The sequence below is a fragment of the Stenella coeruleoalba genome, assembly GCF_951394435.1.
Source record: "Stenella coeruleoalba genome assembly, chromosome: 10".
Classification (NCBI taxonomy): domain Eukaryota; kingdom Metazoa; phylum Chordata; class Mammalia; order Artiodactyla; family Delphinidae; genus Stenella; species Stenella coeruleoalba.
Window position 1 is genome coordinate 36,551,899 of NC_137156.1, and position 27,352 is coordinate 36,579,250.

At 50.6% G+C, this 27,352-nt stretch overlaps 1 protein-coding gene across 1 annotated transcript in view; it reads left to right on the top strand.

The window, feature by feature from the left end:
• Positions 1-27,016, top strand: part of KIF6 (kinesin family member 6) — a gene marked incomplete at its 3' end in the record, with an annotated part of 379,495 nt that extends 352,479 nt beyond the window's left edge. Inside the window, exons 17-21 of the mRNA XM_079934314.1 lie at positions 10,866-10,950; positions 12,112-12,247; positions 14,664-14,761; positions 24,776-24,865; positions 26,482-27,016. Coding sequence (XP_079790440.1) covers positions 10,866-10,950; positions 12,112-12,247; positions 14,664-14,761; positions 24,776-24,865; positions 26,482-27,016 — 944 coding nt within the window. The remainder of the gene's footprint in view (positions 1-10,865; positions 10,951-12,111; positions 12,248-14,663; positions 14,762-24,775; positions 24,866-26,481) is intronic.
• Positions 27,017-27,352: the final 336 nt, after the last annotated feature.

A 27,352-nucleotide genomic window follows, 5' to 3' on the forward strand; every position in this document is an offset into this window, starting at 1 on the left:
GAGCCACATTTTTCATTGTGCAGATATGCAGAAACCATATGTGCTGCTTTGAGTGAATTAGGCATTTGACCAATGTCTCCATCAGTTGGGACTGCTGTAACAAATTACCACAGACTAGGTGGCTGATAAACAATGGAGATTTATTTCTCACAGTTCTGGAAGCTGGAAGCCTGAGATCAGAGTCAGGTTCTGGTGAGGTCCCTCTCCTGGGCGCAGACTGCCGGCTTCTCGTTGTGTCCAATTGTGCTGGAAAGATCAAGCCAGCTCTCTGGTCTCTTCTTAGAAAGGCACTAATCTCATTCATGGGGGCTCCACCCTCATGACCCAATTACCTACCTGCAGATACCATCACATTAGGGATTCGATTTCAGCATGTGAATTTTGGAGGGGACACAGTCCATAACAATCAAACACAGTAGACAAAATTCTAACCTCTTGACTTCACCTGCAAAAATGTATCTGATAAAATATACCACGGCCGGCTCCTGCATCTGTCCTCTCTTGTGTTTGGCCAGTCTCAGCCCAGAAAAGTTCTTACTGTTTTGCAGGACCTATTCTGTTGCAAGCATAGTGGAGCTGGGTAAGACCTTCCTAAATCCCCAAGGAAACTGATGATGAGTTTGGGGAAGACCTACCAACAAGAAACCAGGGTCATCTGTGCTCAGATACAAACGATGGGTGCTTTGTGTTCCAAATAACCAACATAAAGCTCTAAGTGGTGCTCTGAAAATACTGATGTCTATTCAGAAAACCATGAGGGCACTGTCGTACAGAGAGCTGTGGGCAGGGGACACCCAGAGAGCAGAGCAGAGCAATTTCCATATAAAAAAAGAAAAGGAAAAGAGAAGCAGGGAGAAGTGAATTGTATAGATAAAGTCTATGACCAACCATTGGGGATGAATCTGGCAATATCTGAAATCTGCAATATCTAGAAGATATGCAACCTCCACCACCTGGCAATTCCACGCCTAGGAACATATACCTGAGATGGTGTCACATGTGTGCCCGAGGGGGCACTCCTGGCAGCATTGTTCTTATCATAGCAGACAGTCAAACGAACAAGAACCAAGACAGGAGACCACGCAAAGGTCCCCCACAGGGGGTGGATAAGGGAGCGAGAGCTGTGATACAGTCATACAGTGGAACACCTTAGAGAATCCAACATGGATAAACTAGATTTACGTGTAGCAGTGTGACTACGTCTCAAAAACACAATGGTGATTGAAAGAAAGAAAATTGCTGAAGGATATATATGGACCCGTACCACTTGTGTAAATTCCAAAATTTTCAATAGTTTTTGTCGGGGGGGAGGGACATGAAAGATTTTGGACATGAAAGATTCATAAAACACACAAGTACAGGTGCACAGTCTGACAAACGGTTATAAAGAGAACACTCTGCCACCCCTTAAGTCAAGAAATGGCTAAGTAATGTTTACAGGGCACTAAAGACACAGCGCGAATATAAAAGCACGAAGGGAAGGCTGTGGAGCTCCATCCGGACAGTGATGTTACCTTCAGGGAGGGAGGGTGGGGCTAGGGGAGGGCGCAAAGGAGGCCTCCACCAATTCTGAACCCTTCTAGCTCCAAACAAAGCCCAAGTCTAAGGCAGCTGTGGCAAACTGCTGATTTTTAGATTATCCAAAATACTATTGTTATTATATCATTCTTTGAATATTTTTTTGTGTTTGTAATGGTTTATAATAATTTCTGTGAAGGACTAGATTCCAACGGTTCAGGAATCAAACACAAATGACTGTTCTTGTGGAATCATTGTGTTGGTAGAAGTGGTAGTAAAAAGTGAATCCCAATTCAATTCCAGTTCATCTTCATTTTCCTCACTACCGTTCACGTCAGGATCATTTTACTTAAAGAGGAAAACGGAAAGTTTACCGCCATTCATTTTCTCCTCCAGGTGCCTTGTATTCTCTGGGAGGGACTAACAGCTGCAGATGGTCTGCCTGCATGTTGAACAATACAGGGGAAGCGCCTGTGAAGGCTGCTTTTTATTGCTCTCCCCGTTTCTATAAATCCTCACAATGGAGAGAGTTCTTCTCCTGCCCCTGGAAGAAACTGGGCAGCCCAGTAACTCAATTGTTCATTGTTAATTACCAGCAAAACAAACAACAACAAAAAAGACAGAAACTCACAATGGTCATTCTATATTGTAACTAGAGTCTCAATAGTTCAAATTTCACTCAAAGAAAAGACTTCCCTCCCTTTCCCCAGCTAAGGCCAACCACCAGAAAGAGAGGGACATGGTCAGCTCCTTCTCTCTCTAACTCACTTCTTCCCTCAGCCTGCTAAGCTGTTTCCCCAGAAGGAGTTGGAGAGAAGAAGGAAGGGAGGAAAGGCAGTTGGTAAAGATCACACTGAACTGGTACCATTGTAACACAGCTTTGTGCTCTCTGGGCCCAGCAAATGTTCAAAGATGACTCTTGCTCTTTCGGGGTACTTTCACGGGTCCCTGGAGGCCCCTCACCCACACATTCCTTGTCTCGAGGGAATGCACCTCGTTCGGACAGTTGCTTACCTGTACAGGTTAGGGTCCAAACGGGAAGCAAGTGGCACTACTCAAATTAGCTATTGTGAAGAGAGTTGAATAAAGTCCTGTTGACAAAGGCGTGAGCAGAGGGTAGGGAAACCACAAAGGAGATCGCAGTACCCCAGAGGTAATAACAGCAGCAAGGCAGGAAGCATCAGGCCTAAGAGGGCAAGGGAATGAGCAGTTATGAAACTTGAAGACAGAAATGGCTGTGCAGCTATGGAGAACAATATGAAGTTTCCTTAAAAAACTACAAATAGAACTACCATACGACCCAGCAATCCCACTACTGAGCATATACCCAGAGAAAACCATAATTCAAAAAGAGTCATGTACCACAATGTTCACTGCAGCTCTATTTACAATAGCCAGGACATGGAAGCAACCTAAGTGTCCATCGACAGATGAATGGGTAAAGAAGATGTGGCACATATATACAATGGAATATTACTCAGCCATGAAAAGAAACAAAACTGAGTTATTTGTAGTGAGGTGGATGGACCTAGAATCTGTCATACAGGATGAAGTAAGTCAGAAACAGAAAAACAAATACCGTATGCTAACACATATATATGGAATCTAAAAAAAAAAAATGGTTCTGAAGAACCTAGGGGCAGGACAGGAATAAAGACTCAGACTTAGAAAATGGACTTGAGGACACAGGGAGGGGGAAGGGTAAGCTGGGACAAAGTGAGAGAGTGGCATGGACATATATACACTACCAAATGTAAACTAGATAGCTAGTGGGAAGCAGCCACATAGCACAGGGAGATCAGCTCGGTGCTTTGTGTCCACCTGGAGGGGTGGGATAGGGAGGGTGGGAGGGAGGCGCAAGAGGGAGGGGATATGAGGATATATGTATACGTATAGCCAATTCACTTTGTTATACAGCAGAAACTGACACATCATTGTAAAGCAATTATACTCTGATAAAGATGTTAAAAAAAAAAAAGTAATGACTGTGCAAAAAGGCTCTGGCCGTCTGATAGGAGCTGTGACCTTCAGTAAAGCAGGGCATCCAGCTCGTGGCCTCTACAGAGATGTCTGGGGAAAGAAATACCTCAGCCTGTCCCCTCCCATGCTCCAGTCCCTGCCCATGTTCCCCATCGGCTGAGTCCAGCCAGAGGGCGGAGGGCAAGGAAGCCCACTGTTCTAGCAGCCAGGCTCCTGGGGTGAGGAGCAGAAGAGGAGAGGGCGGAGAGTGGATTTGGAGAAGCAAAAGGAACAGGCCCAGCTCTCCCAGGCTTCCTGTGGTCCACCGCCAGGTTTGTTTCTCCTAAGGTCCCTCTAGGTGGCTTTATTAAAAGGGATCTAGGTTTTAAGTGGCGCGCCGGAGGGTCTGAGTGCTGTGCTGGACCCTGCTCACCCTGGCTCACGAGCACTGACCACGGGCATCTCCTCCCAGCTCCAGATTCGGGAGCACCATGCTGGTGGCGTGAAATCAGTCACACCACAAACACTGGCAAACACTACAAATCAGGGCTTTTTCTCTCCAGAGAGCTGGTTGTGACACATCTGCCAGCATGCCTCTGACCTCAGGTGACCCTAACTGACTCTCCTCCATGCTGGAGCCCATGCTTTTGCCACAGAAATGGCAGCCACTCTGCTCTTGCTTCTCACACAGCATCACGTGCCCCACCCTCTAGAGTTCTTGAGGGGAGTCACAGTTCTGTCCACAACACACACACACAACACACCGTGCACACACAACACACCGTGCACACACAACACACCATGCACACACACAGCACATACCATGCACACACAGCACACACCGTGCACACACACAACACACGTCATGCGCACACACACACCACACCACAAACACACAGATTCCCAAGAGTTCTCATCAAGCTTTCTGAGCTGTCTCCTTCAAGCCCTCTCCCTACCTTGGGAAGGATCTCTACACACATTCCCCCCAGTGAAGCGGATAAGGTGGGCTGAAGGCAAACTACTAGGGTCTTTAAAAAAACTCTCCAGAAATTTCTTTGGGCCCTTTTCATTTGGGTTGTCTGCCCACTCTTGCCACCTCACTTTGAAAATGTGCCGGTTCTACTGTGTAGTCTGTTTCCGACCTCACTTTTGACTCCGAAATACAACAAAATTTTGCCAAATGAACAGATTGGCTTACAAATTGCCTAGTAGCAGATAAGTTGTCCAAAAGTGGAGGGAGATGATTTTATGAAGGATTCTCAGTTCAATTCCTAGAAGTCCTAAAATTTCTTTTACAAGCCAATCAAGAGAATTGACCAAACCCCACTAATCATTATCATTAGAGGTTTTCACAGGAGGAAGGCCTGTGCTCACCCTCACAGGTGTGGGGAAAACTGCCCTCCCCAACAGGTCATAGGTATCCTGAGAACACTCCAGACTCGCTAGGTCCAGTGTGACAAGGATATAGCTGGGTTTTAGGCATGCCAAGCTTCCTGCTAATGTCTCTCTGAAAAGCCACTGAGATTAAGAAATGTGGTCACCACTGGTCAGTGAGGCAAAAGTGACAAGAGGGTAGAATTGCCGACGGACTCGGGCTCGTAGAGAAACCCTGAGTTCAGTAATGTCGGCACACTTCTGAGGAGTGAGGAGGCCTCAGTGGGCTGGACGCAGGCAGGAGCAGCCTTTGCACAGGCCTGCCGCTGAAGGGGGTGGGGAGAGGGTACCAGGAGCCTCAGAAGGAGGTGCCAGGCTCTGAGTGGCTGCACCCAGAGAATGCCGACCGGAACGCAGAGATGGGGCTGGGGTCCCAGCAGAAAGGACTGTGGAGAGCTGGGGGAAGGAGAGAGCTCCCATTTGAGCAGAGGTGATCGTGGTCGGGAAGTGAGTAAGGCGACGAGAAGCATCTTTCCTGGGAATGTGGGATGCTCCTGGGGTCTCCCTTGTATCGCTTGCAAGTCCACACTGACCCTCTGTGTGGGCCGCGTCCTCCTCCGGGAATGCAGTGGAGGGGAGCGATGCCGAAGGAGAGAGGCCACCATCCCAGGGGTCTGGTCGTGGGCAGAGAGGCCCAGAGTGGACGCAGAGGCAGTTACTCAGGAGGGAAGGGACGCAGCTGGCCTTCCATGGGCAGAGTCCAGGCTCCAAACCGGCATGGGGAAGGATGTTGATTGTGCTAAAGCTGGACCATCTGTGCTCTTGGAGAGCGCCCCATTCTCCCTGCGGGTAGGACGGCAGTGGTGAGTGGGGGCCTGAACAATGACCTGAGCCCTGGGTCCGCAGGGTATTCACCACGCCCTTGAGTCCGAGCCTGCTGTGGACAGCGACGGTGTTACACAAAATCAACACCAAGAGGCATGGTGGCCCTAAGCACCTGTCAGCGTGTGATCACTCCAGCTGGCAATACATTTGAGCCATGAAACAGGAAATGGTCTGATGGGGAAGCCAGAATCTTTGCCTCTGAGCTGCTGACCATTGTGGTCATTGAGCTACTGACATCATCCGTCTTGGGTAGAATAGACACTTTGACTTCGGAAGCAAGGGGAGGCTGTGATCTGGGCTCTGTGAGACAGTGTAGCCCAAGGAGGCCCAGAGTGGGTGTTCAGGGAGCGAATCCATAGTTGGATAGCTAAGGCCACCTGCTGGAAGGCCTCCGTGGCTCTGCTGTCTCGTCTGCCACGGTACAGCCACGTAATTCACGGCCTTTCCCGTGCAGGGCACCGGCCTTTGCTCCTTGGAAGACCACAGGGCCCCTTTCGGCTGGCGCCTGCTTGGAAATGTCAATACCGCCTTCCTTAGGATTCCTAACACACAGCTAAGGAGACAAGCAGGCTGGCTCCGGGTGTTCTGGGGGCTGCCTTGGGGGGGCCAGGCTCCCGTGGGGAACGTGGGTAGCGAAGCCCCTCGCACCCATCAGGCGAGCTGCAGATACCCGGTGGGAGCAGCGTGCAGGCCGTGGTTTCGGTTAGGAAAGGGCAGTCTGCACAGGCTGGCACTCGGGGGAGAGACTGAGGCTTTTTCTCAGCCCCGGCCCCGCACCTGAAAGGCATTCATGGAAAAGAGCATCACCTTCAGATACCAAGGACGAGTCAACCTCAGTGATCTGCCCCATGGCTGCCTTCATTATGCCAGTGGCTTGCAAGGGAAAAAGCACCAGCTTTGATGTCAGACAGAGCTGGGTCCTGACTCCGGCTCTTTTTACCAGTGGTGTGATCCCGGGGAAGATGACTTCCCCTGTCAGAACTCAGTTTCCCCATCTGTGATGGGCTTGTGATATAAGGGCCACAGAGCAGCCACGTGGTGGATATCGTTATTCAGAGATCCACCACCTGCAAGGGCCAAGTGCAGGCAGCCCAGCCCTGCAGAGAGTGTGACTTGCTTGCTTCAAACCCCTGAGCTCCTTTGCCCCACAGTGGCTTCCCAAGGTCTGGAAGGTGGGTGGGGGGCAAAGGGCCATGTTGGCCCCCATATAGCATCCTATATGAACCCCTGCAGGTCCTGCATCCTCAGGGACTCCTGCATGGAGTACTTGCCCTGAAACTGGACACAGAGCCTTGAACGGTGTTTCTTAACAAGGGGCGAGCGTCGGAATCACAGGGGAACCTACCATCAAATCCTAACTCAGAACGCCTGGGGTGGGGCCCAGCAGTCTCTGCTTTTACAAGCATCTTAGGTGATTCTCAGGTGCACCCCCAGTAGAAAGCCAGTGAATGAAAGAAATGAGATTCTGCACATTTCAGACATTTACTGACTGTAGGAGAGTTTTGGGTGTGTGTGTGTGTGTGTGTGTGTGTGTGTGTGTGTGTGTGTGTGTGTGTGTGTGTGTGTGTGTGTGTGTGTAGGGTATGGGGAGGTGGGAAGAGAAGGTACAGTGATCTTTCCAGTGACCCTGAAATCATGCCAGGTATGAGGGGACCCACAGGAGGCTGGCCTTCCCAGCAAGCACCCACTTGTTCTTGTGCTGCTGGTTCCAAACACCTGACACATCAGAGGTGGGGTCAGCCTGAGATGTGCGTGCCCTTGAGTCACCACGCCCTTGTACGTTTCAGTTACTATTTGACTGCTCAGGGCTTCCTCCGTGTGTGACGTTCAGGTCTACAGCCGCTGGAATGAAGCCCTTCTTTTTCGCTTCTGTATTGTGTGGGAGACAGCTGCCCACACAGACTCACAGTGTGACCTCATGGGCCACTCGGGGCTATGACCTTCAGTGCTCCCATCCCAGCCAGAGTCCTGTGCTTGAAAGGAGGACTCCTTGTGCCTCCTGTCAGGTGACTGGAGCTTCTGTCCCTGGCCACAGTCCCAGCGGGCATGGGGACCTGCAAAGCGCAACTGCCCTTTACGTACTCCCTTTTCCTCTGTTCCTGCTCAGTCGTTTTGTCTGGTTCCCTTTGAGTTCCCAGCCCCTCTTTCTCTTGAGAGAGGGCTGATTAGCCAAGCAGCAGGAGCAGCCAGGGCCGTCTCCTGGTGAGGTTACAATGCATTTCACTCAGCAGACATCACTTTGGCGAGAGGCCCCTTTGGTTGTCATGGCAACACGGGTAGCTTGTGTCTTGGGGGTACGCTGTGCCCTCATTCTGGCTGCCCAAGCTCCCTTGCCCCAGCTTTCTTTCCCAGATCCTTTCACCACCCTGGCGCCACCTCACATTAACTATGCTTCAGTTTGGAGCAGCTCTGTCTTGACCAGCAAAGCAACTACTTGGCTTGGCTATCAGAGGAATAGATCACACCATTCCTCTCCGCAACGCCCTCCAGCCTCTCAGCTCTCTCAGAGCCAACGTCCTTTCCAGGCCCTCAAGGTCCTTCCTGATCTGGCCTCAGTTTCCTCACTGGCCCAGCCTTCACCCCAGAGCAGGGTCTTCACTGCATCTCTCAGGGGGTTCCTTGGTATGGGATCAAAAAGTGTTAAAAGGACAAAGGAGAGCCACAGCTTTTCTTTTTTAACAGACTCGGAGATACATGTGTCCATTTCTGAAACCATTAGGAAAGGAAATATTCTATTTCAAGTCCTACTGTTATCAGTTTGGTGTTGAGATACTTCCTTCAGTTTATCAGGTCTGACGTCTCCCAGAGAGGACAAGGGCCAGTGAGCACGGGCAGCATTGAGGGCACCCTGGACGTGGAGTCTGAACAAACAAAGCACTGGGGAGATACAAAGAGCAGAGGGACCAGTCCCTGCCCTCGAGGGGCTTCCGGTGCCTAGGCCTGGGGGACCACGGGTGACGAGGACAGGCAGTTTGGCTCATTAGGGCCACTAAGATGCACCAGCATGGGGGACAGCATAGCCTTCGGCTGGGAAGTCTGTGGTATCTATGAGTGAGACACTTGCTCAGGGGTGAGATACTTGACACAAGGGACAGAGGGTAACAGGTGCCTGGCAGACAAAGAACAGAATCCTGATCCGCTTAGCGTATTTATCAATGAGTTAGATCACGACATCAAAGCAGCCCCGAGGGAAAGAATAAGGCATGCCAGAATAAGGACCTCTCAGCAGGCTAAGCCCCCAATAAATGGGAAATGTTGCCTTTGTGATTAAAAGGATAATCACACTGAAATAGAATGCGTTTCGACAACCACTGATAAATATAGGAACGTGGGTAAACTGACCGCAAGCTTAACAGAAGACAGTGACAAACTGACATGGCCATGACAATGACGAAGCTTCTGAAAAACCAAAACAGTGCTGGGGGCTGCCTGGTATAAACATCTAGCTCTTTGGAACCAGAAAAATTGGGTTCACATCCCAGCACTACCACTTATTAGCTCTGTGACCTTGAGTTACTCACCAACCTCTCCGAGCCTCAGAATCTAACTGAAATGAGATGGTAATGCCTTCCCTGCTGAGTTATTTTGAGAATTAGCAATAAGATGACCACCTAGCCCAGCGTCTAGTAGAACTTGGCAGAACCTGGAATATAGAAGGCGCTCGGTAAATGGTCATTGTTAGTAATTCACCTCCTATAGAAATATAGAACGTAAATTTTTCAAGGCTAGGAGAACTCTTCTCTACTCTGCCCCTCTCGGGCCTATCTGGAGTATGATGTCCAGATTCATGCTCTGTACTTCAGATTGATTAGAAAGTCACCTTACTACTGAGCCCTTAGGTGAGAGAATTAGGCAGAGTCAGCCCGGGAATAAAGCTCCAGGCACATGTGGTATTTTGTTGTTGTTGCTGTTAAAGTATTTAAAGAACCATCAGATTAAGAAGGAGGACAAACTGTGCTGCTCCAGAGCTCCAAAGGAGAGGTGAAAAGAAGTTAGTGGGGCAGGTCTCAGCTCCAATTAAGAGGAAACAGAGCTGCCCGCAACGAGGTATGCTCAGTGTAAAGCACTCAGCCTCACCCCCGGCAGTACGGGGGGAGAAAGCAGATGACCATCCTCAGAAATGTTATCGGAGGAATTTCTGAATCGAGAGCCTTGCAACCAGACAAACCTGGATTTGGATCCAGGCTCCTCAAGTTAGCCACGCGGCCTTGGACAGGTTAACCTCTTTGAACCTCCATGCCCTTATCTGTGAAAGGGGAGCAATAATACCTCCAATGAGTACCAGAAGGACTAAGTCTGATCATGTCCAGAAAGCACCTAGCGTGTGATAGAGTCTCCCCTCCAAAGAGTAAAAAGTGGGGCTGCATGACTCCTAAGACGCGTTCTGAGGCTGAGAAAGGCAGTACAACCACCGAGAGCCTCCTGGGAAGATAGACAGACCCCACCCACCAGGCTAGGAAAGGATGGGCTCCAGACGAGCACACAAGCCACCAGAGCAGGCAACCCGGCAAGCAGCAGTGACAGCTGGCGTGTCTGGGGGCACAGCCCTCACCTAGGACTTGCCAGGGCCCTGTGGGCAGGGCGTCTGAGCATGGTTCTCAGCCCTGGGTGCACATTGGGTTAATCGGGCTTAGAACCACTGCTTCAGCGGGAAGTCAAAAACGGGAGACATGATTTGAGGCCGGAGAATTCGGCACCGCAGCTGATGCAAAGTAAGATGTGAGCCGTTTTGGTGATGCCTTCTTGGTTTATGAAGGGCTCAGTATCAGAGGAGGGGGAAATGGTGTTTTGCATCTTCCCTGGGGACTCAAGAGCAAACGAGTGAACTCCATGGTAAAAGGATTGGTAGCGATATAAGGAAGAATTCCCTTCCAGTGACAGATGTGGGACAGTGGGAGGGACAGTGGATGGAGCATAATCATGGAACCCTCCTCTGGGGCTCTCAGCCGCGCAGAGGTTGCCACCCAGAGGAGGTGGGTAAAGCAGGCGCCCATCCAAAGGCCCCAGAAGGACTCACAGGGTCCCCTTTCACCTGGGACGCACGATGACTGTGTCATCCGCTCTAAACCACACTCTCCCCTGACCTTTCTTCCTCGCTGGAGGGAATCATCAGCATCTCCCTTCTCCAGGTATCTCAGAAAACACACCCGTGCCCTCGACGCCAGACCTGCTGGAAGAGAAGCTGCGATCACAACTGCAGGAAGAAAAGAGAAGGTGCCCTTTCTTTTCGCCACACACACCCTGACCCCAGCCCCTCGGGGCCACCTGGAGCTGTGGGGCAGGGCAGGGTGGCCACGCCCGTCCCAGGCCAGCAGCTACTCTGGAAGCGGGTCCTAAAATAGCTGGAGGAGGTGCCACCTTTCAGCAGGCGGTCGTGAGATGCAGGAAGCCGAGGCAGGGTGAGGCTGGAGTGGGGAGCAGAAGGCCCAGCCAGGCTCCAGCGCTGGGATCCCCGAATCGGGCAGGGAGAGCAGCCTCTGCAGCCCCAGCCCAGGCTGCAGCCCAGGAAGCGGCGAGTCTTGTCTGCTGCTGCCCTCTAGGGGAGCCCAGAAGTATGACCATGGAGGACCTCCTTCCCCCCACTTCTCTCCTGAGGCTCCTATCTGCAAGGTGTCCAGAGAATATCAGACCCTCCTGCGGCCATTTAGGGCCCCAGAATGATTTAACCTGCAGAGCGAGGAACCTCAAGCATAAACAGACATCTGGTCATTACTGATACAAGCTTCTCAGTTCATTCATTCATTTAGGCATTCAACAGCTATCTCCTCTGCCACGGAGACATTTGGGGGAAACCAAACAAGAAACCTTCCTTACTCTCAAGGGGGCGATGCTGTCACTGTAACACACACCACCCACCCCTGGGCTGGCTAGACATGTACCCTGAGCGCCCCCTGTCGCACTGCCCCCACCCCCAGATGGCCTGGGTTCAAACCCTGGCTCCGCTGTTTATTAGCTCGGTGCCGTAGAGCAAGTTCCTTAACCTCTCCATGCCTCGGGTTCCACATCTGTAAAGGGGAGATGATGATAATAGCGCCTTCCCCATAGGGTTGTGAAGAGGATTAAATGAGTTTATAGACGGCAAGGGCCTAGAGCAACGCCTGCCCTCCAGTGCCCAGTAATGGTACTTGTCCTTCTTGGAGAGGGGTTAGTCCTGTCACACACAGAGCCCCGCGGCCCACTGGACAGAAACACCTGGCTGTGGGCTCACATGCTGGCGCCATACTCTGGCCTGGGTGGGCAACTGTAAGGTCCCAGCCCCAGGCACCAAGGCTGCACGGCCAGGCTTCTGAGGCTCAGGCCCTGCCGCCGCCAGTCTCTTTAGAGCCCTCCCTCCCTGCCAGTGACTTTCAAGACTCCTCTCCGACTCCACTGCAGGTATAAAGCAATGTTCACGCACCTGAAGGCGCTGAAGGTGGAGATTGAGCATTTGCAGCTACTCATGGACAAAGCCAAGGTGAAGCTGCAGAAAGAGTTTGAAGCCTGGTGGGCAGAGGAGGCCACCAGCCTGCAGGTACTGGCAGCCATGCCCCTCGCTGCCCCAGAGCCCACCCTCCTGCTGGGGCCTGAGGAACGTCAGGGCAGCCAGGGAGGGGCCAGACCCCCAGCCCCATGGTGGGGGGGAGCAGAGGAAAAAGAATGGGGGCTTAGACCCGCAGTGCACGTGCTCTCAGCCCCTACCTCCTGAAGCGAGGGCTCGTTTTAGTAACAAGGAACGTGAGTGGTCAGGGGCTCACCGTTTCCTTGCTAGTGCCTGACGCATAGAAATGCAGGGGGTGGGAGGTGTAGCTCCCCAAGCCGATGGATTGCCACCATCGCTTCCGGAGACGGAGTGACAACACTGATTGTTCTTTATTACAGTCATATATATGCACGTATGTGTGTGTATATATGTATATATGGTATACATTTTAGAAAACACAGAAAAACACAATGGTGAAATCCCACCATTTAAGGATAATCGATATTAATATGTTGGATTATATTACTTTATATTTTTATGCATATACAACCATATGCTTTTATAAAAATAGAATCGTATTAGTCTTCAAGTATCACAAACGGCTTTTGTTTTCACTTAGTGGTCCAGCATGCCACCTCTTCCATGGCATGACGCCATGACATCATTCCAGTGCTGTCACTGTTCAAAGCATATGGATTTATTCTAATATATTTAATCTCCTGCTGTTTAATGCTTAGGTTGTTTGGGGGTCGTTTCACTAGAAAAGTATTTGAAGATACATTTTTGCGTATTTCCTAGACAAATTCCTAGAAGTTCTCTATAATATTATGAAGGCTAAAGAACCAGTTAAGAAACGTTAGTACACACCCCCAGTTCCAACTGTCCTCATGTGACCCCTCGGCTGTGTATAATAAAAGAGATGACATACGCATAATCCTACCACTTTTGTGGCTGGAAGAACCCTTAGAAAGTCTCTAACAGGCTGATTGTGTCATTTTAAGGACAAGAAACTGAGAGCCAGAAAAGATAGTGTCCCAAGGACAAAACCGAGCAGTAACCCGTACATTACCGAGTGGCCTCGTGACCAGACGATGGAGAAACATATTTGGATAAAACTAAATACACAAGATGACAAATAAAACCAATAAGATGGAAATGCAGTTATCACAATATTTTAGCAGCACAGTTATGGTATAGTAATATGTATACCATTTGACAGATGCATTAATTAATAAGATCTGGGGGGCTCAATATTTACCACAATTTCAAAGTAGTGATGAACACAGTATTTCAAGATTTCTGCAACAACTGTAATGTGATCTGAAAATATCTGTAATTTCTACTGGTGGCGGAGTCACTGGTACCACCCATTCTACTGTGGTGTGTTGTCTACATTTAATCCTCGAAAGATATGTTAAATTTCAGGTAGAAGTTAGGAAGAATAAAGATGTCATTGGTTCCCAGTCACGTTCACAGTGCCCCTGCTCTCCAGTTAAGAAGCCTCCCTCGGGAGGTCATCAGTGGGTGAGACCGTCAGCCACTGCTGGTGCCCATGGGCATCCGGCCACTGGACAGTGATGAGGGTTCTCCCAGCATCCCGTATGACCCAGTCGAGGCTGATGGATTCAGACCGTTTATTACTTGCATAGACAGTGAAAGGCAGGGTAGCCAAGCTGTCAGCTCCCTGTGCCCTCCACGCCACAGGATGTCATTGAAACAGAAGGGACCAGGTGACCACAGCAGGGATGATGGGGCGCCCTGTAGCAATTCCATGCAGCCGCTAAGCCATTTTATAGCCGGCGGATATACCCTGAGTGGGGCAGGCAAAAAGCCTTAACCCTCATTAGAACATAGGAGGTGATGAGAAACTGTCCCATGACGGCCTCTGAGCGAGATGGCGAGGAAGTGGGAGACGGCCTGGCAGCAGCTGCTCACAAGCCTCCCGTGCTCTCATGTTCTGGGAGAAGCGCGGGGCATTCTGCTACGACTCAGATCCGCTGGGGTTTCGTCGCTGCTCAGGAGACCTGGGTGGAGACACGCAAGGTTTCCAGGACCCTGCTGGAGCTGCCCCCACATGCACGATGAATGCATCGCTCCTGACTCTGCCAGCATCTCTTTGGGACGAGGGAAAGCAAAGCCAGGAAGGAGTTCTGGAGAACTGTCAGACCACATTTTAAACACTTTTTCTTAACTTTAAAAAGTAATACAGGCTCAATATGGAGAACTTAGAAAACACAGAAAAGCACAAAGAATAAATCAAACATTACCCATTATCCTGCCATCCAAAGAGAATGTTGTGATGCCCCTCATTAAGGTCATGACTACCTCTAGATTTATTTTTTTTCCCACACATGTACATACCAACTTTTCTAGCTGGCTTTTTCCCTTTAAGAAATAACATCAAAGACATTTTCCCCATGTCATTAGATTCATGCTTACACTGTGAAACTTTCTCTTGGACCAACAGGTAAACTCCCCAGCAGTGAATTCATTGAATCACATGAAACCCTTTCCCCAGACGCCAGAATCCCAGCACGAACGGTCCCAGCTTCTCTCTAGCAAAAGGTAAGGGGAGAACCCTGCGACAGGGTTGGGATGCCCAGAAAAGATGCCCTACCTCTCCTCAACCCAGTCTTGATGCTCTAAGTGTAGGCTGCCTGATCCGGGAAGATGAGTGACTTTCACGGTTAAATTAGTTGAAAATACTCAGGCCAGTGGCTCTCAGGCTTTACTGGAGGACCGCGCCCCCTCCCCCAACCCCGGCCCTTTCCCTCCGGCTCTGACAGCCAGTGGACCTACTGCCACAGTGACAAGAGAAGCAGTTTAACCAAACTGTGCAAGCCCTGGTCCTGCCGCTGGGTGGGAAGAAGCGGTTGGCAGTAGTGGGAGGGGAGAGGGAGGGGGGAACTGTGGAGGGGATGTTGGGTAAGGCAGAGGGGAGTCAGCCTGCCAGGACTCAGGAACCTCTGGTTAGTGACGCCGTCCTAGCACAGACTCAGGAGAGACGTGGGCAGCCTCCCGTGAGGACGCCCAGAGCCAGTGTCCCTGAGTGACGGCATGAGCCAGCACAGACTATACTTCCCACACACACACCTTCTGAAGGCAGGTTCCTTCTCATGCCACCCACGTTATTGTCTCTTTCCAACCGCACAGCGCGGGCGGTAGAGCCAATGACATCTACGTCATCCATCCTGCATCTCTGAGACAGGCCCACTGTCCGCATGGCAGAGACCAGGCCAGCACGAGTGGGGCCTCGGCCTCGACTGCCAAGGAACGCTCCTTGCCTGGGTCTGAGCAGAGCTGAGTTCTCACGTTGGAAATGTGAAATAGAGCTTTTTAAAGGGAGTTGGGGAGAGGGTTGCCAGACGGTGTTCCTGATCTGATGATGTGATGAGAATGGCAATGACCTCTGTGGTCTCCTTTTCAAAATCCCATAACCCTGGTTGAGTCATGAGGAAAACGTCAGACAAGTCCCAGTCGAGGGGCATTCTACAAAATACCTGACCAGTACTCCTCAAAACTGTCCAGGGCAAGAAAATTCTGAGAAACGGTCACAGACAAGAGGAGCCTAAGGAGATACGATGGCCAAATGTAATGTGCTATCCTGGATGGGAACTAGACCAGAAAAACTAAGAAAATCCAAATAACGAACAGACGGTAGTTAATAATAATGTATCAGTATTGGTTCCTTAGTTGTGACAAATGTACCACACTAATATAAGATTATATAATGAGGGAAATTGGGTATGGGGTATAGGGGAACTCTCTGTACTATCTTTGCAACTTTTCTCTAAATCTGAAACTATTCTTAAAACAAAACAAAACAGCCAACCAGAGAGCTGTCCACCACCTGGCTGACATTTTCCCTGGACCTCTTCACATCCCCCAACCTGGCCCTCAGGGCCAGCACTTCGGCTTGTATTCTAGCTTTAGGAAACATCTCCTATGTGAGCCCCTAAGCCCCAGGTTAACAGCCGGCAAGGTATGTTCTGTTTGGCTACGCTGGTGTTTTAAAAGGCAGTGTGGATCCACGAAAGAAAAAATTGATAAGTTTGACGATCTTCACATGGAAAATGCTGCTCTGTGAAAGACACTGTTAAGAGAATGAAAAGATAAACCACAGACTGGGAGAAAATATTTGAAAAACATGTATAAATGGGCAAAAGATCTGAACAGCCACCTCACCAAAGAAGATATACAGGTGGCAAATAAGTGTATGACAGGATGCTCCACATCATATGTTGTTGCGGAAATACAAATTTCCGCAAAATACAATAATGAGACACCATTCCACACCTATGAGAATGGCTAAAATAAAATAAAACTAAAAAAAAATAATAATAAAAAATAATAAAATAAAATAAAATTGATACCACCAAATGCTGGTGAGGATGTGGAGCAACAGGAACCCTCGTTCATTGCTGATGGGAATGCAAAATGGCGCAGCCTCTTGGGAAACCAGTTTGGTGGTTTCTTACTAAACTAAACATACTCTTACCATACGATTCATCAGTCATGCCCCTTGGTGTTTACTGAAATGAGTTGAAAACTCACATCCACGCTTACATATGGTTGTTTACAGCTTTATTCATAATTGCCTAAAACTGGAAGCAACCAAGATGTCCTTCAAAAGCTGAATGGAAAAACAAGACAAACGGTACCTCCGTATTTAATGATAAAAAGAAATGAGCTATTGAGCCATGAAAATACGTGGAGGAAACTTAAATGCATATCACTAAGCGACGAAGCCAGTCTGAAAGGCTACATACTGTGTGATTCCAGCTATGACATTCTGGAAAGGGCAAACCTATGCACACAGGTAGAAAGATCAGAGAGAGGGGGAGAGGGCAGGGGTGGAAAGGATGAATAGGGAGAACACAGGGGATTTTTAAGGCAGTGAAACTATGCCGTAGGATACTGTAATGACGGATATACAATAGTATGCATTTGTCAAAATCCATAGAATCGTACAACAGAAAGAGTGAACCCCGACGTAAGCTGTGGACATCAGTTAATAATGATGGTTCATCAGTTGTAATGAATGTACAACACTAATGCAAGATGTTAGTAATAGGGGAAAATACAAGCCGGGAGAGAGAGGATACATGCGAATTCTCTGTACTATTTGCTTAATATTCTGTAAACCTAAAACTTTTGTAAGAAAAATAGTCCATTCATTTTTTAAAAAAACTTAAAGGCAGTGTAAGTAGGCAGCTGCACTTCTCCGTGGCAATACAGAGCTTGGCATTAGTGTCCCACACTTGCCCTCTCTGTGCCTTCCCTTGGGTACCTGCTAATCTCTGGGATACTTGAGTTTCCAACCCCTAATGCCTTCCTGCTGCCCCACTCTGGGCCCCCTCCCTGAAACCCCAGGACTCCACAGAGCATGTTTAAAAAACACTAGTCCAGCCAGCCCAGAGCTTGCCCCAGTCATTGCTCTGGCTCTGGCTCCGATCCGAGCCTCTCGAGTGTCCGCCACACGAGAATAAGCCCTCCTCCCCAGTGGGAGGCTTCTCAGAACCCCTGACTATTTCTCCAGCTTCTTTTCTGACCTCTTCCAAGCTCCTACTGGTAGGAGTATCCTGCCCAGCAAACAGGAAGCTCCAGCTCTAATTTTTCTTTTGCTTCAAGACAATGAATTGTGTGTGTGTGTGTGTGTGTGTGTGCGTGTGTGTGCGCGTGTGTGTGAGTGAGAGAGAGAGAGTGTGTGTGTGTGTGTGTGTGTGTGTGCGTGTGAGTGTGTGTGTGTGTGTGTGGGAGTGTGTGTGTGGGAGTGTGTGTGTGAGTGAGTGTGTGTGAGTGTGTGTGTGAGTGTGTGTGTGTGTGTGTGTGTGTGTGTGTGTTGGGAAAGGCCTGGTGAAACTACTCCAGGGCTATAAGGTAGACATAGACCGTGCCTGCCAAGTGAAGCTCAGAACCTTGAATTTCAAAGGCGTGTATCAGGTTACCTATAGGAGCTTCTCCCAAAATCATGCTCCCTGAGCTCTACCCCCAGCACTTTTGATGATGCTGGAAGGAGGGTCTTTGGGGAGTGGACTCTCAGGCAGGCTCGGGGCACTGTTCAGTCTCTGTCATCTGTGGTGGCAGCCGGTGCTCGGGTGGGATCTCTAACCTTCGGCAGAGATAACCAAGTGTCCTGAGAAGTGTCTGTTAAGATGTCTCGGCTATGAGAGGTCGGCACCCCTAAATTCCTTCGCACAGAGTAGCTCAGATACCGTTCATTGTGGGCGGAAAGGTTACAGTGGACAGGTGAGAGGAGAAGGGTCCTGCTAGAGACTGGCAAGGGCAAGGTCTTGGGCTCCTCCTCTGATAAAGAAGTCACCTGCCACTGCTTTAAAAAGCTGGCAGAGAAGAGCTCACAGAGCTCTACCAGGGGTGAGGCAGGGAGGAGACCCTGCCCCTGGTCATTGTGGCTTCGCAGACATTCTCTGTGAACAGCCAACTGTGGAAGATTAGTTGTTGGCGTCCGTAAATTCTCCAAGGAGGCTTCTCCAAGGCTCTCCTCTCTTACGGTAATCACATCTCCTATGAGGGCTCTAAGGGCCAGGAACTGAACACGTGTGTGACGTATGTGCTATCATTGCGCCCATTTTACAGATGCGAACACTCTGGCTCCGAGAGATCAACTAACTTGCTAGGGTCACCCAGCTAATGAGAGGTGAGACCAGGGCTGGAACCCAGGCCTGTCAGCATCCGGCCCCCCCTCTCCCCTCACTCCTCACATCAGTTTCCTTTAACCTTAATGACCATGGCCGTCCTTTAGGGACACGTGCGTATCCTGTTGTTTAGTAGAAGGTGACATTTCCCCACTCATATTCTGCACTATTTTGTACAAATGTGTTTTCCTCATATTCATCCAAGTGCCAGGTCCTCCTGCTTGGGGTCCCCATTCTTTCCATGTGTCCACGATCTGATTTTCCCAAGAGACCAAGATTTTCAAAGAGCAAAATTATGGCTCCTAAGAAGGCCAACCTCTGACTGGAAAACCAGAGCTCCCTTGGATTGGGAACTCCAATCCAAGGATGGGATGATTGGCCCCATCGTTTCAGTTGAGAAACCCTGAAATCAATCCTATTTCACTAATGAGAAAACTGAGGCCCAGGAAGGGAACGTGATGCTCTGAACTCTGTGGTTAACAATGGGACGAGCTGCAGCTTCAGCCTGAACTCCAGGCTCCATGTCGAGCCACGGTTTTTCCTTCCTTCCTTGCCCCCCGGCCCCCCATGCTCCCCTGCCTCCCCCTCTCTCCCCCTCTCTCCTCCTCACTCCTTCACTCCCTTCTTCCCCTCACTTTCCCCCACTTTTTTTTTTTTTTTTTTTTGGTACACGGGCCTCTCACTGTTGTGGCCTCTCCCATTGTGGAGCACAGGCTCCGGACGCACAGGCTCAGCGGCCATGGCTCACGGACCCAGCCTCTCCGCGGCATGTGGGATCTTCCCAGACCGGGGCACGAACCTGTGTCCCTTGCATTGGCAGGCGAACTCTCAACCACTGCGCCACCAGGGAAGCCCTCCCCCACTTTCTTGCTCTACCTAACCCTTCCCACCCTACATTCTTTCTCCCCCTTTTCTCCTCCTCCTCCCGATGCTTCTCCCCCCTCCTCCCAGGCTCCCTCTAGGCCAAGGCCACTCTCTATTGTTTGTCCATTTGTCCATCCCTCTGCCAGCTTCTCTGAGAGAGTGTCCACCCTGGAATGGGTCTAAGAACTGGCCACTGGGAAGGCCTCCTAGGATCTCCTCGGGAAACACCGTTAGAATCCTCCCCCAGCATCTACCTTGTCTGAGAGGCAGGGCCTATCCTGGCCTGGCCTTCCAAGATATTCCTAAGGTATCCCAAGTTAAGCTGATCCCTGGATGTGCTTGCCAAAAGATCCTTAACCTTGACGTTCAGAACCTTGGATCTCAAAGGTGCCCATCAGCTCACCATGGGTTACCTGCAAGGAGTCCCCTCAGTTTAGACTTTCACAAAGGGTGCTCTTCTGGGTGCTGGCCCTTGGGCAAGCCAGCTCCCCCTTTGGGTTCCCCTCATCTCATCTGTAAGATGCGTCGAGGTCCCTCTGACACTATTCTTCCACGAGCAGGCGAGTGTCCCGGGGCCACTGCAGAGCTGCTGGGACAGGAGAGTGAGAGTCCAGCTGCCTGTCTCCCCTGAGCTCAGGAGATGCTGCTCCTGATGGGACCACTGCAGCCCGGGGGCTGGTCCTCTTGCTCCTTGGGTTCTGACAGAAACCTGATTTCATCCCTTCCCCAGGGATGCTCTGGGCCTGTGGGCTGATCACACTAAATTCACAACACTGTGATGGGCAACCATCATTAGGAGGCCTAATTACTATTAATATTACTTACTAATCCTTGTGAAGGAAGGTAATTAATTAAAGGTAATTCTGATGGCTGTTGTGCGCTCTCTCCGGAAGGAATGTCAGCGTGAGAAGTGAATTCACCGTCAAAGGCTCGTGGGTCAGGAGAGAGGACAAAAGTCATGGTATGACCCTGAGGGTTCAGAGGCCGAGCTATGGCACCCAGGGATGTTCCTGCAGCCTCGGGGCTGGAGGAGCCCCAAGCCATCACACTGCGCCATCCTCCTGCGGGAGCTGCTCAAGGCAACGGGATGGGCAGCTGGGCCTCTGCAGAGGGTGCCGGATGCCCCCATCTGTCCTGTCACCTCCATCTCTGCCCTTTTCCACCCGCTCCCAGCCCTCAACAGTTAGCACCTGCGAGCACTCCCTGGAATCTTAGAAAAGGCTCGGCCGGGAAACCATTGAGTTCATGAGCCATTTGTGTGCCAGTGGCTTGATCTTGCGAGACTTGCTGCAGCTTCCAAACTGACCGTAACCTGGTGTCATTGCAGCACCTGCGGGATGGAAAGCCCTTTCTCCTTCCCTAGTTGAGGCCTGCACCAGGAACCATTCGGAAGGAACCCTAGGAACTTGCCTCTGTTCTCCAAAGAAAGGCATGCAGAGCCTGCCACCTTGTGGCTGCCTCTGGTCCTACAGTGACCCTCCGCACAGATGCTCAGCTCACCCGAAGACTCAGTGCAGAGTCTCTGGGATACTGGGAAATAGACATCTGAGGGGGAAAAAAAAAAAATCCCAGGCTCTGATTTCCTTTCCCGTTTGTAGAACCCACATTCCTGAGACGGTGGAGGCAGGCCCAGGGTAAGAGGCCCTGCCCTGGCTGAGACAGGAGAGGGCAGAAGACAGGAGCTGGAGAGGAAGCAGTGCTTACGGCTGGGACAGTAGGTTATTGGGCCTGTGGAGAGCCTGGGGCTGCTGACGCGTGCTGAGCAAAGCCAGAGCACCTGTCTCTAACCCTGCCTGCCAGTCACACCAGAGTCCCCACCTGTGAAATGAGGGTTCTTAGGTGACTTCGGAGGCCTCTTTCTGCTCCGATATTGTGTCTAAGCAGGACATTGCAAAGCAAGGGAGTCCCTTCATGTCACTGACATCCCAGGATAGCTTGCCTCTCCACCTCCCAAGGGGTGCTGTTGGGCTCCACTCTTTCCCAACTGAGAATCCAAGGCAAGGAGCGCACATCAATTAAATGGGCAAAACTGCATCTGCATGAGCTGTTGGGTCTAACTCCTCACTCAGGGAGCACAGAGCCGGTCAGCCAGGGCCACCCAGGCTCAGTCCATGTGGCCAGGGATAAGCCATGTGTCTCCAGCATGTGTTTCCTCAGAATGCCAGAGCTGAGTCCGGTTAATAAAGCACAAGTTCTGAAGCCTCACAGAGCTGTGATTAGATCCAGATACTGCCACTTACGACTGGGCAACTTGTAGAATTTCTTTAACCTCTCTAAGCCTCAGCTTTCTCGTCCATATAACGGGGATGGTGAGGCTATTGAGAGGATTAAATAGCGTAATGTTTGCAGAGTACCCTCCCAGGACCTGGTGTGCAGAGAGTGTCTATAAAGGACGGTTGTGATCATTGTTGTTTTTGTTCCACGACCACAGCTGGTACATGCAATGCTCTAGCAATGAAAATTAGTGTATAAACCATCTGTTATAGACCGAATGTGTCCCCAAAATTCATATGTTGAACTCTAATCCCCAATGTAAGGGTATTAAGAGAAGGGGCCTTTAGGACCTAATTTGGTCATGAGGGTGGGGCCCTCGAGAATGGAAATAGTGACCTTATAAAAAGAGGCCAGAGTCCTAGCTTACTCTACCATGTGAGAACACAGCAAGAAGTCGGCAGTCTGCAACCCAGAAGAAGGCTCTCACCACAACACAACCACGCTAGCACCCTGATCTCAGACTTGCAGCCTCCAGAACTGTGAGAAATGAATTTCCATTGTTTATACGCCGCTCAGCCTGCGGTATTTTGTTATAGCAGCCCAAAGAGACTCAGTCAGAAATTAGTACCAGAAGTGGGGTGTTACTATAACAGATACTTAAAAATGTAGAAGCAGTTTTGGAACCAGGTAATGGGTAGAGGCTGTCAGAGTTTCGAAGCACGTGCTAGAAGATGCTGAGGTTGTCACGAATGGACTTTTAAAGGCAGTTCTGGTGAGGGCTCAGAAAGGAAAGAGGAGAGCTGTAGAGAAAGCTGCCATCTTCTTAGAGAATACGGAAATAATCGCGTAGAGAATGTTGGTAGAAATATGGATGGTAAAGGCCATTCTGGTGAGGTCTCAGACAGAAATGAGGAACATGTTATTGGACAGTGAAGAAAAGGTGATCTTGTTATAAAGTGGCAAAGAACTTGGCTGAATTGTGTTCATGTTCTAGTGTTTTGTGGAAAGAAGAACTTGCGAGGGATACAATTGGACATTTAGCTGAGGAGATTTCTAAGCAAAGTGCTGAGGGAGAGGCTTGGCTCCTCCTGATTGCTTACAGCAAAATACAAGAAGAGAGGAAAGATTTGAAGATGGAATTATTAAGCAAAAAGGAACTAGAACTTAAAGATTTGGAAAACTCTCAGCCTATCCATACAGCAAAAAATGAGAAAACATCTTCAGAAGAGAACGCTAGGCGATTAGTGTGGGTGTGAATCCCAGACTTCATCAGCCTCCCAGCAGAAAAACTGCCAGACTGAACTGAAGCAGAAGGAGATGGGAGGAAGAAAGGAAGGCTGGTGGACTTCTCAGACCTCACAGGACAGGACCACAGAACTATTCTGTTGTGAATGGGCACTATCCTTCAAGACAAGGGAAGAATTTCCCCAAAGGCAATTCAGAGATCCTCACAGCTGCCTCCTCCATTTCAAAAAGGGAGACGATAGCCTTGCTTTCAACAATCCAGACAGCCTCTGCCCAAGGCTGTGGGGGTGGGGCCGATCAGCAGAACTATGAGGGCACGACCCCTGCCCAGCAGAGCTCGGCAGCAACTCCACCCATGGGTCCAGAAGACAGGACCCTCACCCCAGTGGGTCCGGAGGGTAGAGTGTCAAGCCAAAGAGGATTGTTCTCAAGCCCTAGGATCTCATGAAGTTTGCATTGCTAAGTTTGGGACCTGCTTGGGACCTGACACTCCCTCCTTCTTTCCTGTTTCTCCCTTTTGGAATGGAAATGTCTATCCTATGCTTGTCTCATCATTGCATTTTGGAAGCACATAACTTGTGTGGTTTTACAGGTCCACAGCTGGCAAGGCATTTTTGCCTTAGGATGAAGCATACCTTGAGTGTCACCCATATCTAATTTAGATGATATTTCAATGGATGAGATTTTGGACTTTAGAGTTGATGCTGGCATAAGTCGGGGGCTGGTGGAATGGAATGAATGTATTTTACATGAGAAGGACTTGAATGGGGGGAGGGGCAGGGGCAGAATGTTATAAACTGAATGTGTTGTCCAAAAATTCATATGTTGAAGTCTAACCTCCAAAGTGATAATAGTCTTTGGAGGTGGGCATTTAGGTCATGAGGGTGGGGCCCTCATGAATGGGATTAGTGCCCTGATGAGAAGAGGCCAGAGACCTAGCTCACTCTCTTTCTACCATGTGAGAACACAACGAGAAGTTGTCAGTCTTGACCATGCTGACACCCTGATCTCAGACTTGCAGCCTCCAGAGAGAAATAAATTCATGTTGTTTAAGCCATCCAGTCTGTGGTGTTCTGGTATAGCAGCTCGAACTGACTAATCATCATCCACAACAGAGGATTCTTGGCTTCTGCCACAGTCTGCTTGGGCTGCCATAGCAGAATGCCATAGACTAAGCCGCTTAAACAACAGGGACTTATTTATTTCTCACAATTCTGGAGGCTGGGAAGTCCCAGATCAAGGTCCACAGGATCCACTTCTGGTAAGAACCCTCTCCCTGGTTTGCAGATGACGGCCTCCTCTCTGTGCCCTCACCTGGTAGAGAGACGGCTCTGATCTCTCCTCCTCTTCTTATAAGGGCATCGATCCTATAATGGGGGCTCCACCCTCATGACCTCATCCAAACTAATTACCTTCCCTCCAATTACCTTCCCTCCAGATACCTTCCCTCCAGATACCATCACACTGGGGATTTGATTTCAACGTATGAATTTTGGGGAGACAAACTTTCAGTCCATACAGCTCCTAGATATAAACTCTAAATTTCTCTTCTGTAAACCTCCTCCCATACCTTTTTCTTTTGTCGACTTGTCTCTTGCAGTGACGTATATGCCAGGAAAATCCTGCCCTCGCCTGGCCCCCTCCTGCACAGCCAGGAGCAGAGCAGCCCCAGCACCCCCCTGGAGGACAGGTCTGTGGTCTTCCCTCTCTGACACCTATGACAGCCACTGCTGTGGGTGCAGCAGGCTGAAATCGCCAATCTGCTTCCCTCACAACCCAAGGAGCCCCTTGTGCGGTGGCTTCACAGACAGAGCCCAGGGCAGGCCTCCGCCGTGGTACCCCAGGAATTCCCTGGGATCTCTCACAGGTGCCAACTCCCAGAGCCAAGGAATTTTCCCCAGGGTCGCTGGGGCCCCATGCAGGCAGAGTGGCTTCATGTATCCTTGTAAATGACGTACCTGGGGCCATTCAAGGAACAGGAGCCAGCCCAGGGGCAGTTCCACGTGGCCCACCAGCCCTGTGCAGAGTCCCCAGGCAGGGAAGGGCATGGAGTTGAGAAGCCTGGCCTCAGGGCTGTGAGCCATTCACTCCAGGATGAACAAAGCGGGCGAGGCCTCTCCCCAGCACGTGTCTCCACGCCCTGTGACTAGAATACCTGCATGCCCTTCTTCCCGTGGCAGGCAGGCCGTCCAAGGGTGAACTCCACCCACCGTCCCTCCCAGCCCTGGACAGAGCACACAGCTCCAGAGCTGTCCCAGTCTCCCTGCCGCAACTCTGCTTTAGCACTTCTCACTGACTTGCAGCTGGAACGCCAACAATTACACGTGATAACGAGCAACCCTTTGCTCTGTATAATCCTCGCTGCCTTCTAAGAGAGTGGATGCTGTCACCTGCTGTGTGGAGTGACAGGTGTGAGGATGGACGCTTGGCAGAGCCGGGAGAGTACCTTGCTTTGAGTTTTCTCAAGGGGGATTTTATGTATAGGAGGTGGATGGAAAAAGAGGAGGGAGAAGGTGACATGCATCCCTCCCTTTTTAAGGGGATTTCACTTCTTACAAATCTCATTGGCCAGAACCTGGTCACCTGACCACACATAGCTTCAAAGAAGGCTGGGAAATGCCGTTTTTTAATGTGGCAACTTGCTGGGCTAAATATTATGGTTCTGTTTTTAAGGAGAGAAGGGAGAAGACTTATCTCTGTCTCAGGAGCAACTAGCTAAGCCATGGTAGGGGATGGGGATGCAGTGGGGACACATCCTAAAGGATACGACATCTAAGTTGGGTGCTAAAGGAATCTGGCCCCAGGTAGAATGGCCTTGGTTTGGGTAAGTTAGGGGCAGGGTGGGGGGAGGGTGTGGGTGCAGGGAGAGGAAGGTGGGGTGAGGAGGATGGAGAAGATGCTGAGAGAAAGTCTGTGCTGCTGTGTAAGGCTCTGAGGGGAGAGCAGCCCAGGAAGAGGAGACAGCGAGGCAAAGGGCCTGAGGCCAGAAGGAACATGGTGTAACAGAGTAGCAGGGTGGCCGGAGCACAGTGAATGGGCCCACATCACACAGAGACGGAGTTTGAATTTCATTCCAAGAGTGATGAGAAGCCACTAAGGGTTTGAGCCAAAGGGCTGGGGGACACGTGCCTCATCTGGGTGCAGAAGGATTGCTGGGGGGGCTGCAGAGAAGGAGGGGGGCGAGGAGGCAGGAGCCCGCAGCCCCTGGGTGAGATCCAGTCAGTGAACGTGGGAAAGCACTATGGAAAGGTGAGCTCTGGGGCCAAACATAAGGCGTGGTAAAGTGTGACCTGTGCTTGTCCCCAGGATCCCGGAGAGGCCAGTGTCTTCAGTCCCACTCACGGGGGACAGCCAGACAGACTCCGACATCCTGGCGTTCGTCAAGGCCAGACAGAGCATCCTGCAGAGGACAGGTCAGTGCACCTTCCCTGGCAGCTCCTCCAGGTCCATGGTCAAGGGGCTGCGACGGGGGGAGGCTAGAGCCGAGGAAGCTGGAAGCTTCCCGAATGTTCCTAAAGCCTCGGGCCTGGCCTTGCAGTCACTCCACGTGTGCCTGCCTCGGCCTCCTCCTGGAGAAAGCCCCAGAAGGCAGCATTGGACACACCGAGACAGGCCAAGGGGGTGGCTGGCCCAGGTGCCCCGGCCCTGCTTGGCAAAGCTTCTCTCCCTCCTCCAGATCTTCAGCGTCTCTTGTTGCCTGTCCCCAGAGCCCACTCCCCTCTGCCCAGCCCTCTCCAAACAGGAAGGGCTGAGTGATGGTTTGGTAACTTGTTTAACCCCTGGCTCCAAATTTCACTCTCCTTTTGGAGCGTGGTCCTTGCCAGCTGAGTTGGAGATGTAAACACCACTTAAAAGCTCAGGCCTGAGGACATGGTAACAGTTACAGAAGAAATATGTGGTGTGTCAGAAACAGGATGAGAAAGAGAAGACCCTTCCTGGCCTCCATCACTGACCTCTCCCCTTCGTCTTGGCACCGGCCCAGCCACCGTGGACAGGCCTTCTCTTCTCCTTCCTTCTCCCTGGAGACCCACAGGGACTAGACTCCATCCGGGGCCCCCTACCCCAGGCCCACTTTTAGTCTTAGCCTCATCCCAGCACTGTAATCCAAAGGCTACTCGTCAGGCTCGGCATTGCTTTCACATGGCAGCAAGGCACCCTGATGGGTGAAACGGCCGAC